Genomic DNA, 18,731 nt, shown 5'->3' on the forward strand with positions numbered 1-18,731 from the left:
ACCACCACCACCCAGGACCTGAAGTGGGAGCCCACCATCACCTCCGTCATAAAGAAAGCCCAGCAGAGGATGTACTTCCTGACTCAGCTGAAGAAATTCAACCTGCCAACACGGACGATGATGCAATTCTACACTGCAATCATCGAGTCCATCCTCACCTTCTCCATCACCGTGTGGTACACTGGAGCCACTATCAAGGACAAGCAGAGACTGCAGCGTGTTGTGCGCTCTGCTGAGAAGGTGATTGGCTGCAGACTCCCATCTCTACAGGACCTGTACACCTCCAGGACACTGGGGCGTGCAGCTCGGATCACAGCTGACCCTTCTCACCCTGGACACAGTCTGTTTGACCTGCTCCCCTCAGGCAGGAGGCTCCGGTCCATTCGCACCAGAACCTCTCGCCATAAGAACAGTTTCTTCCCCTCTGCTGTTGGACTCATGAACAATAACCACATGACTGTTCCCACCATTAACACATGACCCTATACTGTGTTCACTGCATCATTCCATGTTTGGCACTGATCACCACCTGCACTCATGTATATATCTTTCTACTTAGCACTTTTAATTTTGATTTTTATGTTTATTTAAGCGTTATATGACAGTATGTTTGCACTAAGTACCGCAGCAATTTCCTAATGTTGTAAACCTGCTCAACATTTGGCAATAAAACCCTTTCTGATTCTGATTCTTTAAATGACTAATATGCGACATGTATTAGTCGTGATGTGGTGCTGAGGGTTAAAATGCCTTTTTGTCTTTTGGTATATTACGAAATGGCAATAAACCATTAATATATGTCTATGTGCTTGTATTTATTTTACCCTACTCAAATTCAATTTATGATACATTTTATTTTGAAAGATTTAAAATGGTTCTTTAAAGAACCACTCAAAAAAGGTTCTTTAAAATGTTTTTTTTTAAAGAACCATTTGAAGGACCCTTTTAAAAATGGTTCTTTGAAAAACCATTAAAGGTGCCCCAAAGAACCATTTCTTGATGGTTCTTTGGGGCACCTTTAAAGGTTCTTCAATGAACCACTGAAAGAAATGGTTCTACAAAGACCCATTGATGGAAAGATTCTTTGTGGCACCAAAAAAGGTTCTTCTATGACATCAGTCTAAAGAACCAATTTTGGTTCCAGTTGGCACCTTTATTTTTCTGAGTGCAGTGAACTTTAAACCTCTTAAACAAGACTGAAAACCTCCTGAATCCTAACAAACCAGAGAAGTGTAACAGTGTGTGTCTCCCTCTAGTGGATGTTGTGGAGTATTCCGTTGTCTTTGCTCCAAAGGTTTTTGTACAGAGTTTTGGTGTTTCCTGTCACTGTGGGCCTCACAGCACAGTAGTACACAGCAGAGTCTGTCACTGCAGCAGAGGAGATCTGAAGAGTCATCAGTGTTTTATCTTCACTCACATTAAAATTTATTCCAGGGACTGGATCTGACATTGTCATTCCTGTCCCTGAGTGAGAGATCTGGAACTCTGGTGGTTTTCCAGGATATTGTCGATACCAGTAGAAATAATCATTTCCAGATGCTTCTCTGGAGTATTTATGGGACAGAGTAACAGTGCTGCCTTCTACACTGAACACTTCTTTGTTGGTTGGAGTGAGATCTTCACAGCTGACACCTAAAGGAACAGAAACATATTTGATACTTTTATAAATCATCACAATTCAAATGTATTTCTTTAAACACACAGATTGTAACGTACCTGTTAGAATGGTGAGAATCAGTAAAGAAAGTGCATAATAGTCCAAAGACAACATGTTGAATGAAGGTAAAGTTTATGGTTTGTGTGCTGAACTCTGTTGAATGTGGAGGTTTCTCTCTCTTCTAGTTCAGTAACAGCTCAGCTCCTCCCTGAATCTCTCCTCCTCCTCTCTGATCTGGATTTGAACTTCTCTCTCTTCCTGCTTTACACACTAGTAGCAGCATTTTCACTTTCAGGTGGGAGCTCATATTTCATCAGGCTCCAGCTTCCCTGCATCACTGAATTGGATAAACCTAAAATGGATGGATGATTAATTATTCACTGTTAAGTGGCTGAAAAAATCAAAGTCGAAACAAAAACATCTTCTGAACAAAAAATCTTCAGAAAACTGGAGAATTATTGACGTGGCCACTTTAAAATTAGGAGGAGGTCTGTCTGCATCTCCAGGTCATATTTTCCTGCTTTATTTTCATTTACTAACCAGTCTTTTAATTTGACTGTTTCCCTGCCTGATCCATTTCTGCTGGTTAACATGCTTGTGTCACGGCTCGGTTGTGTGGTTGGCAGCGAAGAATTTAACTCAAAAACTAAAAATCTCCATTTTCTCTTGCCTACATTGTACACTGTAAAATCTAATTCATTCCTCGGACTCAAAAAAACTATTCAAACGCGTTTCCTCAACAACAACAAAAACAACTAAGTAACCTAACTTAACTTAGGTAACTTATTAATAGCAAATATACAGTACTAAGAATGACTTGATGTTTCTGGCTGTGCAATACAATACTACAATTGTTTACCCACTGACAATCATTTCAAGTTAAATTATAAAACAATTTGTGGTAACGTTTTTTTTTTTAAACTCACATTATGTTTTATCCTCCTTGAAATTCCCAGAATAACACGTATATTAATATAACACTGTATGCAAGTCAAAAACAACATTTAATAATTATGTCACAGCTAAGAGGGTGAGCCGTGTGGAGGAAATGAATGAGGACACAAGAGCAGGCACTCACTGAGATGCATTTATTGCAATGTAAAACTCAAGGTGAATTTGCAAAATGGAATTCAATTCAATTCAATTCAATTTTATTTATATAGCGCCAAATCACAACAAAAGTCGCCTCAAGGCGCTTTATATTGTACAGTAGATAGCACAATAATAAATACAGAGAAAAACCCAACAATCATATGACCCCCTATGAGCAAGCACTTTGGCGACAGTGGGAAGGAAAAACTCCCTTTTAACAGGAAGAAACCTCCGGCAGAACCAGGCTCAGGGAGGGGCGGGGCCATCTGCTGTGATTGGTTGGGGTGAGAGAAGGAAAACAGGATAAAGACATGCTGTGGAAGAGAGACAGAGATTAATAACAGATATGATTCGATGCAGAGAGGTCTATTAACACATAGTGAGTGAGAAAGGTGACTGGAAAGGAAAAACTCAATGCATCATGGGAATCCCCGGCAGCCTACGTCTATTGCAGCATAACTAAGGGAGGATTCAGGGTCACCTGGTCCAGCCCTAACTATATGCTTTAGCAAAAAGGAAAGTTTGAAGCCTAATCTTGAAAGTAGAGATAGTGTCTGTCTCCCGAATCCAAACTGGAAGCTGGTTCCACAGAAGAGGGGCCTGAAAACTGAAGGCTCTGCCTCCCATTCTACTTTTAAATACTCTAGGAACAACAAGTAGGCCTGCAGTGTGAGAGCGAAGTGCTCTAATAGGGTGATATGGTACTACAAGGTCATTAAGATAAGATGGGGCCTGATTATTTAAGACCTTGTATGTGAGGAGCAGGATTTTGAATTCAATTCTGGATTTAACAGGAAGCCAATGAAGGGAAGCCAAAACAGGAGAAATCTGCTCTCTCTTTCTAGTCCCTGTCAGGACTCTTGCTGCAGCATTTTGGATTAGCTGAAGGCTTTTCAGGGAGTTTTTAGGACATCCTGATAATAATGAATTACAGTAGTCCAGCCTGGAAGTAATAAATGCATGAACTAGTTTTGCAGCATCACTCTGAGACAGGATATTTCTAATTTGAGAGATGTTGCACAAATGGAAGAAAGCAGTCTTACATATTTGTTTAATATGTGCGTTGAAGGACATGTCCTGGTCAAAAATGACTCCAAGGTTCCTCACAGCATTACTGGAGGCCAAGGTAATGCCATCCAGAGTAAGAATCTGCTTAGATACCATATTTCTAAGATTTTCAGGGCCGAGTACAATAACCTCAGTTTGATCTGAATTAAGAAGCAGAAAGTTAGCGGCCATCCAGGTCTTTATGTCTTTAAGACATTCCTGCAGTTTAACTAATTGGTGTGTGTTACCTGGCTTCATGGATAGATAGAGCTGCGTGTCATCTGCATAGCAGTGAAAATTTATGCTATGTCTTCTAATGATGCTGCCTAGGGGAAGCATGTATAATGTAAACAGAATTGGTCCTAACACTGAACCCTGTGGAACACCATAATTGACCTTAGTGTGTGAAGAGGACTCTCCATTTAGTTGAACAAATTGGAGTCTATTGGACAGATATGATACAAACCACTGCAGTGCAGTACCTGTAATACCTACAGCATGTTCTAATCGCTCTAATAGGATCTTATGGTCAACAGTATCGAACGCTGCACTGAGGTCTAGCAGGACAAGCACAGAGACGAGTCCACTGTCAGAGGCCATAAGAAGATCATTTGTAACCTTCACTAAAGCTGTTTCTGTGCTGTGATGAGCTCTGAAACCTGACTGAAACTCTTCAAATAAGACATTCAAAAGGAACAAAAGATAATATAAACTGGGAGAAACTAAACTAATAAACAGCAAACCTGAACATGAACATGAAGGAGGGTGAGCAGAGGCACATGAAGGTGGACAGCAGGTTGAACACAAGGTAGATACACAGACAGACCAGCAACCAGCACACGAGCAAAAGCGACTTAAATACACAAATTTAAATTTCTTTGGGGAACAAAGATGGAGCCTCAGGAGACGGGGGAAGCAAAACAGAATACACTCACATGAGACACGGACCTTCACAATAAAACAGGAAACAAGAAACAATTCACAAAGACGAAGACTTGACACAGAACTAAAGCTACACTAAACACGAGGGCACAAGACACAAACCCTAAGAACAAAACCCTAAATCAGAATAAACTGAAACATAGAATTATAATATTCAAAACAGGATAACTAAAGAATCAGAACATAAACATAAACATATTAATAATACAGATAATACAGATAAATACCAAAATACAAGAAACTGAAAATTCTGGGTCAAACGACCCGGGACCGTGACAAATTAGTGGTAAAATGGTAGGAAGGGATGCAGTAAGACTCGCGGTGGTGACATGTGCTAGCTTCTAATTACTGCTTATCACTATAAGAGCTTATGGGCGATCGTGACTCAAGAGTTGGCAGTTTGTCTTGTAATCAGAAGGTTGCTGGTTCGAGCCCCGGCTTGGACAATCTCGGTCGTCATGTCCTTGGGCAAGACACTTCACCCGTTTCCTACTGGTGGTGGTCAGAGGGCCTGATGGCGCCAGTGTCCGGCAGCCTCGCCTCTGTCAGTGCACCCCAGGGTGGCTGTGGCTACAATGTAGCTGCCATCACCAGTGTGTGAATGGGTGGCTGACTGGATGTGTAAAGCGCTTTGGGGTCCTTAGGGACTGAGTAAAGCGCTGTACAAATACAGGCCATTTATTTACCATTTTATGACTGTTCGATGCACACTTTTTTATCTCCCTCGGGAATTCACAACTGTGCTCATTACAGCAGTGTACATCCCACCCAGCGCTAACGCCAAAGAGGCTCTCTGTGAGCTGCACGGGGCGATCAGTGAGGTGCAGTACCCACACCCCGATGGACTGTTTATTATCGCCGGAGATTTCAACCACACAAATCTCAAGTCAATGCTTCTGAAATTCCATCAACATATGGACTGCAACAAGGGGGGGAAACGAGCTGGATCTCATTGACACAAACATTCCCAGCACGTACAGAGTGAAGCCCCGCCTCCACCTCGGATACGTTATGCTAATCCCGGTATACAGACCACTCATCAGATGCTGCAAACCGGTTCTGACACAGGTGAGAACCTGGCCTGCAGGAGCTCTCTCTGCTCCTCAGGACTGTTTTGAGGACACTGACTTGGACATTTTCAGGGAGACTGCAACAAATGGCGACCACACCAACTTGGAGGAGTACGCATCATATGTAACCAGCTGCATCAGCAGATGCATAGATGATGTCACTGTCACCAAGACTATCATAACACGCTCCAACCAGAAAGGGTGGATGAGCTGCTGCTAAAAAACAGATATTTCCCTTTCAGAGCAGGTGACAATGCAGCCCTGAGAACAGCGAGGGCCAAAGTGTCTCAAGCCATCAGAGCAGCAAAGCACGCGCATGGCAAAAGAACCCACAAGAATCCAGCAAAGCAGTGACATGCGGCGCATGTGGCAGGGCATCCAGGCCATCACCAACTACAGGAAGACGATACCTGCCTGTGAGGGTGACGCCTCCCTACCAGATGTGCTGAAAAACTTCTATGCACTGTTTGAGGCTCAGAATGTCATGCTGGTGAGGAATTCCACCCCACCTCACAATGACCAGATTGGCTGATGTGAGGAAAACTCTTTGCAGAGTTAAGGGTTAGCAGTCCTGTGTTATATCACTGAACTGGCAGCTGGTCCAGATAACATCCCTGTGTGAGTGCTCAGAGAATGTGCAGACCTCAAAGACTACCGTCCCGTTGCATTTCGAGAGGCTCATCATGAGGCACATTAAGACCCAGCTGCCACCCACACTGGACCCACTGCAGTTCGCCTATCTCCCTAACCGGTTTACAGATGACACCATCGCCACCACCCTACATCTCACCCTCACCCACCTGGACAATAAGGACACATATGTACAAATACTGTTCATAGACTTCAGTTCAACATTCAACACAATCATCCTCAGCACCTGATTGGAAAACTGACCCTGCTGGGCCTGAACACCTCCCTCTGCAGCTGGTTCCTGGACTTTCTGAGGGAGAGGTCTCAGACAGTCCGGATCAGTAACACCACCACAATGAGCACTGGAGCTCCTCAGGGCTGTGTGCTTAGCCCACTGCTTTTCACTCTGCTGACTCACGACTGTGCAGCGATGCACAGTTCGAACCACATCATCAAGTTTGCCGATGACACGACTGTGGCAGGTATCGTCAGCAAGAATGACCACTCAGCATACAGAGAGGAGGTGCAACAGCTAATGGACTGGTGTAACGTCAACAAGCTGTCTCTGAACGTGGACAAAACAACAGAGATGATTGTTGACTTCAGAGAGGACGGAGAGATCACTGTCCACTGAACATCGATGGCTTCTCAGTGGAGGTCATCAAGAGCACCAAATTCCTTGGTGTCCACCTGGCAGAGAACCTCTCCTGGTCCCTCAACATCATAACTAAGAAGGTCCAACAGCATCTCTACTTCCTGCAGAAGCTGAGGAAAGCCCATCTCCCTCCATCCATTCTCACCACATTTTACAGAGGGACTATCAAGAGAATCCTGAGCAGCTCCATCACTGTCTGGTATTGCAACTGCACCAAATCGGATCGCAATACCCTACAATTAGAGCTGGGCGATATAAGATTTTTTCATATCACGATATGTTTTTTTCATTTCAGGCGATAATGATATATATCACGATATAAGCCAAATAACTATATTTGTAAGATTTAAATGTGCCGTTGCTCACAAGTAAAATGTGAAATAATCAGCAGCTTGTTTTGATTTAAATGTTTATTTCCCATAATAAGTTCAACAGGGTAGATGTACTTATGGAACATGAGACTTCAGTTTCAGATAAAGGCAAATATTGCAAACTACACAAAAGGCAGCCGCTAAAGCGTTTAAGTTTCAAAATAGAACAAACAAAACAGACTAAATTGTCAATTCCACTTAGAAACAAAATATTAATTCTAAAAATAAATCTTAGGTCGTTTTACAGAAGAACAGACAAAATTTACTAACTTTTGTCAATATCAAATAAACTGAGAACTAAAAGGAAATTCTCAATCTCTCCTTGTTGTATAGCTTATGTTACGAAATCAGTTTTGACCCGGTTCTTCATTCGTCGAGGGATCCAGAAACGGCACCGGAACTTCAGTAGTTATTTTTACAAAATCTTTATTCATCTTCATTTAAGCATGCACTTCTAGAAGGGAAGACGAGGCCGGTGTCCCTCTGAAACAATCTTCACCCCTTTGTTAGTCACAGCCAGCTTTATAGAGGCGAGCCCATCATAAACGGCATCTCCCCTCCAGACCACAGTTATCAAGTTAAATGTTGAGACCCCCACACAGGTATCCTCTGGGGAATTTCCACTCAGCATTAACTCCTCTTTGTCTCACTTTCACAGTTCAACTGGGGAGGGTCTCCTAAGATCTACTCCTAAGTTCATGACACAGTCAGGCCTTTATTTATATCCAGGGCAGTGTCAGTGTCTCTACCATAATTCTACATTCTATCTTAACACATTTCTAAACTCTAAAAGAAACTAAACATTCCTACATGTCTAAACTCTAAAATAAGCTAAACATTTCTACAAATCCCCCTTTTTATCTGCCCTATGGCAGATAAAACTAAACTAAATCTTTCACCATAATGTTTTCATACTGTGACTCCCCATTTCCCAAAAGTGGCCTCCTCGTGTTGGACTTTGTATCAGATTCTCCCACAGCACGATTTATGAGTCTTACGAACAAAGCTCTGATACAAGGCACACAACGACACCCACACGTCACTAATATTGTGGTAAAAACAGACAAAGAAACCATAATTGACATAATGAAACCTTTCCATTGCCCAAAGACAGAGGTCATCCACACTTCCAGCAGGTTATCCACTCCTGAATGCTCATACATCGTGGTGGACAACGTCCTTAGGCCTTCCAGAGTTCGGGTCACAGAGCTGCCTGGAGCTGTGTTATTTAAAATAAAAGTACAATACATATCCCCAAACATAACGCAAACACCCCCTTTTCTCCTACTAAAACGAGAGGTGCACCTATACGTACCATGGCACAGAGACCAAAAGTCCCACTAGGAATTCTAACATACAATCTGTACCCACCATAATAATACTACAAACCAGCCCGTGCCCACAGGCCTATTTCAGTGCCGGTGTCTTTTGATCCCTTTCCTCTGGCCAGGTACGTCACAGTGCACCAATCGGCATCAATCTCCCCGGCCTCATGCTCATGTCTTCAGAAACCGCTTCTCTGGTAAGTCTGAGCATGCACTCAAATCCCCACTGGTCTTCGGGATATAAAGGAGCCGGTTCTGTGAAAAGATGTGGGCGGGCAGCTGCGCACGCCACACAATCTGAAACATTCTGTTCTCTAGCATTTTGGATGAGCCGGTCTAGCCATAAATTGCTCTCACGATAGCCAGTGGCCATTGAAATGAGCTGTTTAGGTTCGAGTCTCGTATAATCTACCTCAAGTATTTGTGGGCCTGATTCTGAAAGTGACAATGGTGGGGGAGGTGTTAATACAATTATTTCAGCCACATCAGGTGCAAAATCTCTAAAGTTAATTTAACCAGAGCGTATGGGTCCTTCCCTGAGACGGCTACTCCTATGAATAAGTACACCACGGATCGGGCGGGCCACACAGTGTCACGCCAACTATTCAGTGACAGGGTCAACGGGTTCTGCCCAGCTGAGAAGTCCCACTGAAACCCAAGCTTCTGATTATTACACTCTATATCTACCATTGGATTGTAACCTACCCAGACATCATATCCCCCCCATGAACTGTTTAAACCTTTACATTTAATGACAGCACAAAGATCAAATATATACGAAGCTGTGGACCCTTTAACGTGGTCCAACTCTATACCGCCATAATAATCAAAACACTCGTTTGGTTCGCTTCGCCGTGGCCTGTGATGGTGGAGTCGCCGGAGTGGATTCGGGTCTGTCTCTGGGCAATTCACTTATAAGAAAAATCACAGTTACAATAACAACAGTTATCACACCTAACACTACTGTTTCTCTCAAATTCCCCTCAACCAGTCTAAAGAAGTTGACATGATGTAAATGTAGATGAAAGACTTGTCTGTTTACATCTTCTCCCACACAGAAGGCTTCTCTGCAGAGCATCAAATCATTTGTGCTGTTCACAGGATCACAATTCCATCGCTGGACTTCCTCTGCGCCGTCACTTTTGGAGCTTGGCACACTCTCTCCATCCCTCGATTCTCACGTTCCAACGCTGCTGAAGATTTTAAGGCAGAGCACGTCGTACACCTTAGTTGTCTTCCTCAACGTCAACGTCGACACTCTTTTATTTTATTTAAAATTTTGCTGTGCAGATTCTCCTCATGACGATCTCCTGCATGATGTCTGCTGTGCTGAAGGTGATCTCTGATCCTCCTGAAGACTCTTTCCTGGCCTCAACTCCCATCTTGTAGACGATCTCCTCAGTCACTCCTTCTCGTCATGGCACCTCACGACATCTACAGATTTAAAAATAACACTCCTCTCCCCACATCGCTTTCACCATGTGTCAACTCCCCAATGAGACATAGAATGTTGCCCAGTCTCCCTAAAACAATCTCCAGGGTTTCCCACTTGGAGCAGCCATACTCCAACCTGTAACCCTGTGTAAAAACCTCAGTCAGCAATTAAATGTTTAGCTTGTCTAACTCCCAGCTCCACCTGGAGCCTGTATCCTGGAAGACAAACCTGTTAAATCAAACTTCACATTTTCAACCGACTATAAATCATAAGAATAATATAGTATTCAGCATAAAAGGCAAGTATCATGTGCAGGTTTTCGCCAATCATTAAATCACTATTATTACCATAATTTGTCCCAAATCATGAATCATCCCAATTTAGTCCACAATGTAATCGGTGACTTTCCTTAAGCAATGTCACTCCACTCATTTTATCACTGTGAGCTCAGTAGTGGCCAGCTAATGAGCCCATATTCAACTATTCCATAAACACTGCATCTCTTATTTGTTTTTCTCATGTCACTTGTCTGTTTTCTGCTGAATCCTCTACATGCACTCTTAGAAAAACAAACATTAACAACACAGATGGACAATCCTGGTGGTCAGACACAGGTCGACAGGTTCCAGAGGTGCTGTAAAAGGTCATAAAGTTAAGCCTGCTGTAAAAGGAATGACACTGATTTCAACACAGGATGTGTTTCACATTATTTTCACTTCTCCCCTGTAATATTCAACATTTTCCCAAGAACACAGTGTAATAGCATAATCAACATATAGCCTGTAAACACAGTTCCCTTCACTCATAAACCCAGTAATCCTGTAGTAGAAAGAACATTAACCATTAGTGTGTCCTGCTATAACTCCCATAATCAAACACATGATTAACTCTCTGCTGTAGAAAAGAAATGTAAATGTTAACGCTGCGCACAAGCCCATGAATAACACACCCCTGATAGATTCAGAAACACAGAAAGTGGCATTCAAAAGGTTAAATCGTCACGCAACCTAGGATGCTGCTGTCATCTTCCTGCTCCTGTAAAAAGAAACACACATAAATTCATCCACCCTTTTGTCCTGTCTAGGTGGAGGTTAACCTTGAGTAGTGGTCAAGTCTTGTCAGCTATTGTCAGCTTTTACCAGTCAGTCAGTTTTTTCTCTCACTCATTCATTCATTCATTCATTCATTCTTTCTTTGCTGGAAGTGGAAATTATCATCGCATTTTCATTTCCACCCACAGCAAAATGACGTCATTTCAAAAAACAAAAGAAGAACTTTTAGATCGGATTATCTCGCTGAATCCTTTTTGGGCAGGGACTCTCTTTCTAATTGTCCCAAATAAGCGGCTTTCTCCAGAGCCCATTGTAATTTTGGAGAAACTCACTTGCAACGGTTTTCTCGACATGTTGTATAGTGCTTTTAATCTCCGTCGTGCAGATCTGCTTAAAGAAAAGAAATTCACAAACACAAGTCAGTGCACTTGTTCAAAACAAAAATAAAATAAAAATAACAAACAAAACTGTCAAACAAAACTCCCAGTGCACTGTCCAAAAAACAAAATAAAAACAAAATAAAAAAAAAAAAAAAAAAAAAAAAATACAGAACTGTCAGAATCCCCAGAATATTATTTTTCTAATGGGTGAAAACACACCAAATCTAAAACTTGGTGCCATGGTACAACCTTCCCCATACATTAGAAACAAAAAACAAAACAAAACAAAAAACAAAAATCTGCCAGTTTTATTCATTTAAACTCTGGCTGCAGGATTCTGTTCACCCCTGTTATCATGTTCCCCAAAATAATACTAATTCAGTCGTCTATGTATCACTTCTCAACCCACTCAATAAACCAGACAGGATGATGGTAACAGTATTGCCTACTTAAAATTGTGTTTGATCCTAATGAGCTTCATTGACTGGAAAAATGCTTATCTGTTGACAGCGTAAGCCAGCCCACAATTTGATCCGGTCGAGTGAACGCTGGCGCGCTTGGCTGCCGCTGCTCACCGGTTATTTTCGTTATTATCTACTACTACTATTTTTATCATAGTTTTTTTTTTTTTTAGTTGCTGACGACAATTTAAATCAAGTATCTAAGGCGCAACCCTGTTTTGACTTGTTTTCGCAATATTTGCGGGCTTTTATTGCTTGCGTGCAGCTGTCAGCTGGTTGTTCGGTCCCTTCGTTTGTGTTCAGTGCTCGGCCCTGATTAAGATGCGGATCCACAGGGTGTTGGTGTGGCTCGTGCTCACCTGGGTTTTTTTATCCATCATTCATCACCCGGCGACAGCTCTTCTCCAGTACTCTGCTACGGATCTTCTGCGGCTCCGTTTCTGCCTGGCTGTCTCTCCACCTGTGGCTCTATACTTCTACCCGGACATCGCCTTCCAGCCCCGCCGCAGGTACATCCACCGAGGGCTTCGGCGGAAGTTCAACATCAGTGACACTAACCCAATATTTTCCATCTGGTCAAAAACTCGTCGTCCTCCCCGCAAGACTGACCGGGCTGTTGACCACAGTGTGCTGGCCCACCTGGCTAGATCATCTAAGCCTACTGTCAGGCATGGTAACTCCAACATCAAGTTTGGTCTATTAAACATCCGCTCTCTCACTGGTAAGGGACATCTCGTACATGATCTCCTCTGTGATCGTAAGTTGGATTTTCTTTGTTTGACTGAAACGTGGCAACAGCCTAATGACTTTGTTTCTCTCAACGACTCCACTCCATCTGAGTTTGTTTACACCTGTCAACCTCGCATCTCGGGGAGGGGCGGAGGTCTCGCGATAATTCACCGGAGGCACTGGAAAGTTCTCCCTGTCTCTGCCCCTCCCTCCCATTCATTTGAATACACTGCACTACAGCTCCCTGGATCTACCCCCACCATCATATGTACTGTTTATCGGCCACCTAAGCCAAACAAGGAGTTTTTAAATGAATTTTCTGCTCTTCTCACTCATTTCTCTGTACTTTCTCCAAATCTGATAATTGCTGGTGACTTCAATATTCATATGGACAATGATAAAATCCCTCTTTCCAGAGATTTTACCTCCTGTCTGGAAAGTTTTGGGCTTCTACAGTACATAAAATTTCCTACCCATTCCAAAGGTCATATCCTGGATTTGGTCTGTTGTTCTGGCATTACCCCCACCCATTGTAAAGCCACATTGTTTCCTCAGTCTGATCATATGTTTATTTCTTTTGATGCAAACATAACCGCTTCCAAAACCTGTATCTCTCGTAATATCACTTTTAGGAAAATTAGTAATATCAACCCAGCTGTTTTTTCATCTGCCGTCCATGATCTTCCATCTATCCACTGCTCCTCAATCCCACATGAACTCGTTTGTCATTATAATGTCAACCTTCATAACCTTCTCAACATATTTGCTCCCCTTAAACATCGAACTGTGTCATTTTCCCGTTCAGCTCCATGGTTCACCTCCGACCTGCGTCACCTTAAAGCTAAAGGACGCCAACTCGAACGTCTATTCAAGAAAACCGGACTTACTGTACATAAAGAAATGCACAATGATCATGTTTTGTTTTATAAGGACTGCATTGCCTCAGCCAAATCTGCTTACTACTCTGGTTTAATTAGTTCTAATGAAGGTAACTCCAGGTCCCTCTATTCATTGTTCAGTAAAATTACAAAACCTCCAGACACATTCCCCTCCCACATGTATTCTGTTGATTTTTGCAACTCTCTTATCTCTTTTTTCACTTGTAAAATCTCAGACATTCACCGTCAACTTAACTCTTTAGGAGCTCCTGACTCTGAAGTAGATTTCCTGGTTCGTCCATTGTCTTCCTGTCAGTTATTCTCAAGCTTTACTCTTCCCTCCATAACTGACGTATCTAATCTCATTAAAAAATCTAAGTCATCCACCTGTCAACTTGACCCTCTCCCTACTGTGTTAGTTAAAGCCTGTCTTCCCTCGTTAGCACCTCTTATAACCAATATTATTCATTCCTCCCTGAACACTGGAATTGTTCCTGAAGCACTGAAAAAGGCTTCTGTTATCCCAATTCTCAAAAAGCCTGGTGCAGACCCCAATAACTTTGATAATCTTCGCCCTATATCAAATCTCCCCTTCATTTCAAAAATCCTTGAGAAAGTTGTCGCCGCCCAGCTTCATTCACATCTCAATGACCATAATCTCTATGAGCAATTTCAATCTGGTTTCCGCCCCAATCATAGCACAGAAACTGCTCTGTTAAAAATTACCAATGACCTTCTGATGGCAGCTGATTCTGGTCTCCTATCCATTCTCATCCTTCTTGATCTTAGTGCGGCGTTTGATACCATTTCTCACAATATTCTCCTGAACCGGTTAGCTTCCATTGGTATTAGTCACACCCCCCTTGCCTGGTTTACCTCCTATCTCTCAGACCGCACTCAGTTTATCCAATTTAAATCCCATTCTTCTACTCTCTTTCCTGTTTCTGCTGGTGTGCCCCAGGGTTCAGTATTAGGGCCTCTTCTATTCATTATCTATATGCTCCCTCTTGGTTATATATTCCGAAAATATAATATAAATTTTCACTGTTATGCCGATGACACCCAGCTCTACCTTTCTTCTAAACCCAATTCATCCCTCCCACCTACCTCCCTTTCAGACTGTCTTATTGAGATTAGATCCTGGTTCTCCTCCAATTTCCTCAAACTTAACAGTAATAAAACTGAAGTTTTACTTGTTGGTACACCATCTATCTTAACCAAATCCCACAGTTTCTCCATTAACATTGAAAACTCTCCCACCCTTCCCTCCCCTCAGGTTAAGAGTCTGGGTGTCATACTTGATAATACTCTTTCATTCCAGTCTCACATTAATTATATAACCCGGTCTGCTTACTTCCATTTACGTAATATTAACCGACTCCGTCCCTTCCTTACCCCCCATGCTGCTGCCATCCTTGTCCATAGTCTTATTACATCCCGTATTGATTACTGTAATTCCCTCCTATTTGGTCTCCCTAAACGGTCCCTCCATAAACTCCAACTTCTTCAAAATTCTGCAGCTCGGGTCATAACCCGTACTCCGTTAAGTGCTCATATTACCCCAGTTCTTCAGCAGCTTCACTGGTTGCCCATAGAAGCCAGGATAAATTTTAAAATCTTACTTCTTACATACAAGTGTATCCATAAATCTGCTCCTTCATATTTGTGTGACCTGCTCCATATCACCACTGTTTCCCGCTCTCTCAGATCATCATCTGCTATTCAACTTACTGTTCCGTCCTCACACCTTATTACTATGGGGAACAGAGCTTTCAGTCGCTCTGCTCCCCGGCTCTGGAACTCTCTTCCTCCTGCACTAAGAAATATTGACTCCCTCTCCGTATTCAAGACACAGCTCAAAACACATCTGTTTAAACTGGCTTATTCACTTTAATGCTGATTTTATCTGTTGTCACGCTGTTTTGTCATTTTAACTTATTTTATGTATTTTATGACTACTGTTCCATTTATTAATTGTATTTTTGTAAGGTGACCTTGGGTTTCTGAAAGGCGCCCTCAAATAAAATGTATTATTATTATTATTATTATTGCGTGTGTGTGTGTGTTAGTCGGGTTAAGACATTTTCTATTTCTGTGGGTTCTTTATGTACCTTCCCCCTTTTTCTGAAACAAAACTCCGTTCACTCCAAATTTTGTTTCAGAAACATCTAAATGAAAATCTCTGTCATACTCAGGCACACCTAAACCCCAAATGCTTGCAGGTTACCATCGGCAACCACGCTGTGTGTTATTAACCCCTTCTACAAATACCCTCTTTTGATGTGTAACACTCTCTGTATGATTTCATATTCTCTGTAGTGCATATCATGTACATGTGTGGTGTTGCCTTTCCATTTTCTCTAACAGTACTCTTGCATACCTCAGTGCTTGTCTTCCTCCCCCTTTTGCGATGGTCTGGACACTTTGTCAATCCTCCACTTCAAGGCAGTCGTTTGTCTCCCTGGATTCCTTAACCCAATTTGATTCCCCACACTAAAACAGCATTCATCTGTCCTCACCTGCTCCTTTCTCTCCATTCTCCTCTCCCACTTTGCAGTCCAATGGCAGTCAGTTCTCTTCAGCTTTGTCCCGCGTTTGCTCCCACTGTCTCTTTCATTGCCATCTTGCTCCAAACACAGCAAGTGTCAAACTCCAACAATCTTCTCAAAAGTCCTTCACACACAGTGAGGTTGCAGTTTACCGGAAACGCATCTCCATTCATCCAATCAAGATGATGGATCTTCTCTTTCTGATGCCGTTTGCCCAAAGTGCTGCTGGACCTCTCTGCTCAGGACTCTGGTATTGTCTCTTGGACTGCTGTCCACTGTTGATGTTCATCCTCGTGCTTCTGGAACTGCACTCTGTGTCTTCAGGGAGAGATTAGCTTCCTTGGAGCTTGCTTGTTCAGGATGAGGACGGGAAGCTGCAAAACAATTCAGCCAAGAAATTCTGGCTGGGTGTTTCTTTTTTCTTTTTTTTCTAATGATCTTAACCTATAATTTCCTTCCGACTGCCGCCCGTGGAGAATTGATCCAGGTCCGTTCCCCACCTGTAATCGACAGACTGAGAGACTTTCATTATTCACTGTGACTGGATATGTTTTCATCACTCCTAAAGCAACACATCTCCACTTATTTTGTTTTGAACTCTATTGACTTTAAACCCCGAAAATGAAATTTTATTCGTTCTTAACCACAAACACAAAAAACTTCTTGATGTTATTGTTAATTATTTTCATCCACAATACTCCAAATTATGTTTTCTTTTGTGTCCAGCAGGGGAAGAAGGTGACCTGTAGTGTCACTGCTTTCCCCAGTTGGAGACAATTTCCCACTCACACTTCCACACTTTTTATTTTCTGTGTTTTCATTATTTTCTTCATCTTTTTTTGTTTTTGTTACACCCACACATTAACCTGTTCACTCACTCCTCCAAGCTCATTTTCCTTTCACCCCAACAGCTCTCATACAATCAGCAAACAAATTCTCCATCCATCCTTGAGTACTTGGTCACCTTTAAATGTCACTGTTAATTTTATCAATTTATTTATCATTACTTTAACGCTAATCCACTGTTTAGTTTTTTCTTTAATTATTTTAGTTCACTTTCTCCTATTTGATCACTTTGATTTCTTAACTATCATTATTTCACAGAAAATCAACAAATCTACTTTTTCTCCCTCTTTTGTCATCAAGGAATTCACACACACACCCAGGCTGGTCACTCGCCCCCACCTTTCTTCCTCTCTCACACACACACACACATTTTACTCCTCCTTTGTTCCACCTGTGAACCCGCCCCTCGAGGCTGGCTCACACACACCTCATGCTTCTCGCAGTCCCATTCAAACTTTCTGCGAGACACCTTCTCTGCTGATACAGGACAACGCCCTGATCAGCACAAAGAGCGGGTGCCGTCCGCTCTTGTACACCTCAAGCTAACTAGGACAATTAGGCTCACGATCTTCCGATCGCGCCACATTTGCCTCACGAATTATTCAAACTGCGCCACGGACTGGATACCGCAGTTTCTCTTCCCCATAAAAATAAAACCAAATTAAACCCCCCAATTGACTTCACAGTTTGCAACAATTCGCGACACGGCCTCCTGCCGCGATTTCTGCACACCACAAACACACACTTTTAGACTCAAATTCTTTTTGTTACTATAATTGACTCCGAGACGCCGACTCTAACGGCGCTTTCCACACACACAACGCAATTTACTAACGCTGCAGTCAGTGGGGTGAGCCAAGCCGTCGTGCTTTCACTAACGAAGCAACTTGCCCCCACTCTCATGCAGGTTATCAACCGCGACTAGGATCCAACACCTAGCTTTAGTTATTTAAGGCGTCCCCAGTCCCCTAGGTAACCACCCTGGAATCTCCTGTCCCACAGGTCCTATCCCCGCGTCCGAGAATAGGTGGGGCTACCAAGCCCGGAACACACACAGCCCTAAGCTGGCGACGAGGCCTTTCAGCCCCGCTTTCTAACTAATAGTAACACAGGTTTCCTGCTTTAACGCACAAAGGACGGATCACACACCGCCACGGATGAAACACCGATTCTATTAATTACTAACTAAAACGGATCAAACACCGTTTCTTTTAACTACTGAGTGAATTTACACTGAGATACGCTCAACTTGGCGAACAGATAATTTAGACTTTAAACAATATGCACGCTTCGAAAATAAACAGGTCGTGCTTACCTTTTAATCATGTGAGCTAGCTCTCTGTTCGCCTTGTTTCACGCTCTCAGCTCTGCCAATTCATCCTCTCTGGGCCTCGAGCGAATCCCAGGGTTTCGGCACCAAAACTGTTACGAAATCAGTTTTGCCCCAGTTCTTCATTCGTCGAGGGATCCAGAAACGGCACCGGAACTTCAGTAGTTATTTTTACAAAATCTTTATTCATCTTTATTCATCTTCATTTAAGCATGCACTTCTAGAAGGGAAGACGAAGCCGGTGTCCCTCTGAAACAATCTTCACCCCTTTGTTAGTCACAG

At 42.6% G+C, this 18,731-nt stretch overlaps 1 protein-coding gene and 1 gene segment (V, D, J or C); one reads left to right on the plus strand and one right to left on the minus strand.

Annotated features, from left to right (window-relative positions):
• LOC102080905 (zinc finger protein 260) overlaps positions 1-18,731 on the plus strand; it is a 203,771-nt gene that overhangs the window by 166,014 nt on the left and 19,026 nt on the right. The gene's annotated exons all lie outside the window — the stretch shown is intronic.
• On the minus strand, positions 1,238-1,904 carry LOC112842858 (T cell receptor alpha variable 3-like). The segment is given in 2 exon segments: positions 1,238-1,632; positions 1,717-1,904. Coding segments are annotated over 2 exon segments (435 nt in total).

The sequence above is a fragment of the Oreochromis niloticus genome, linkage group LG18 (genome assembly GCF_001858045.2).
Source record: "Oreochromis niloticus isolate F11D_XX linkage group LG18, O_niloticus_UMD_NMBU, whole genome shotgun sequence".
Lineage (NCBI taxonomy): Eukaryota > Metazoa > Chordata > Actinopteri > Cichliformes > Cichlidae > Oreochromis > Oreochromis niloticus.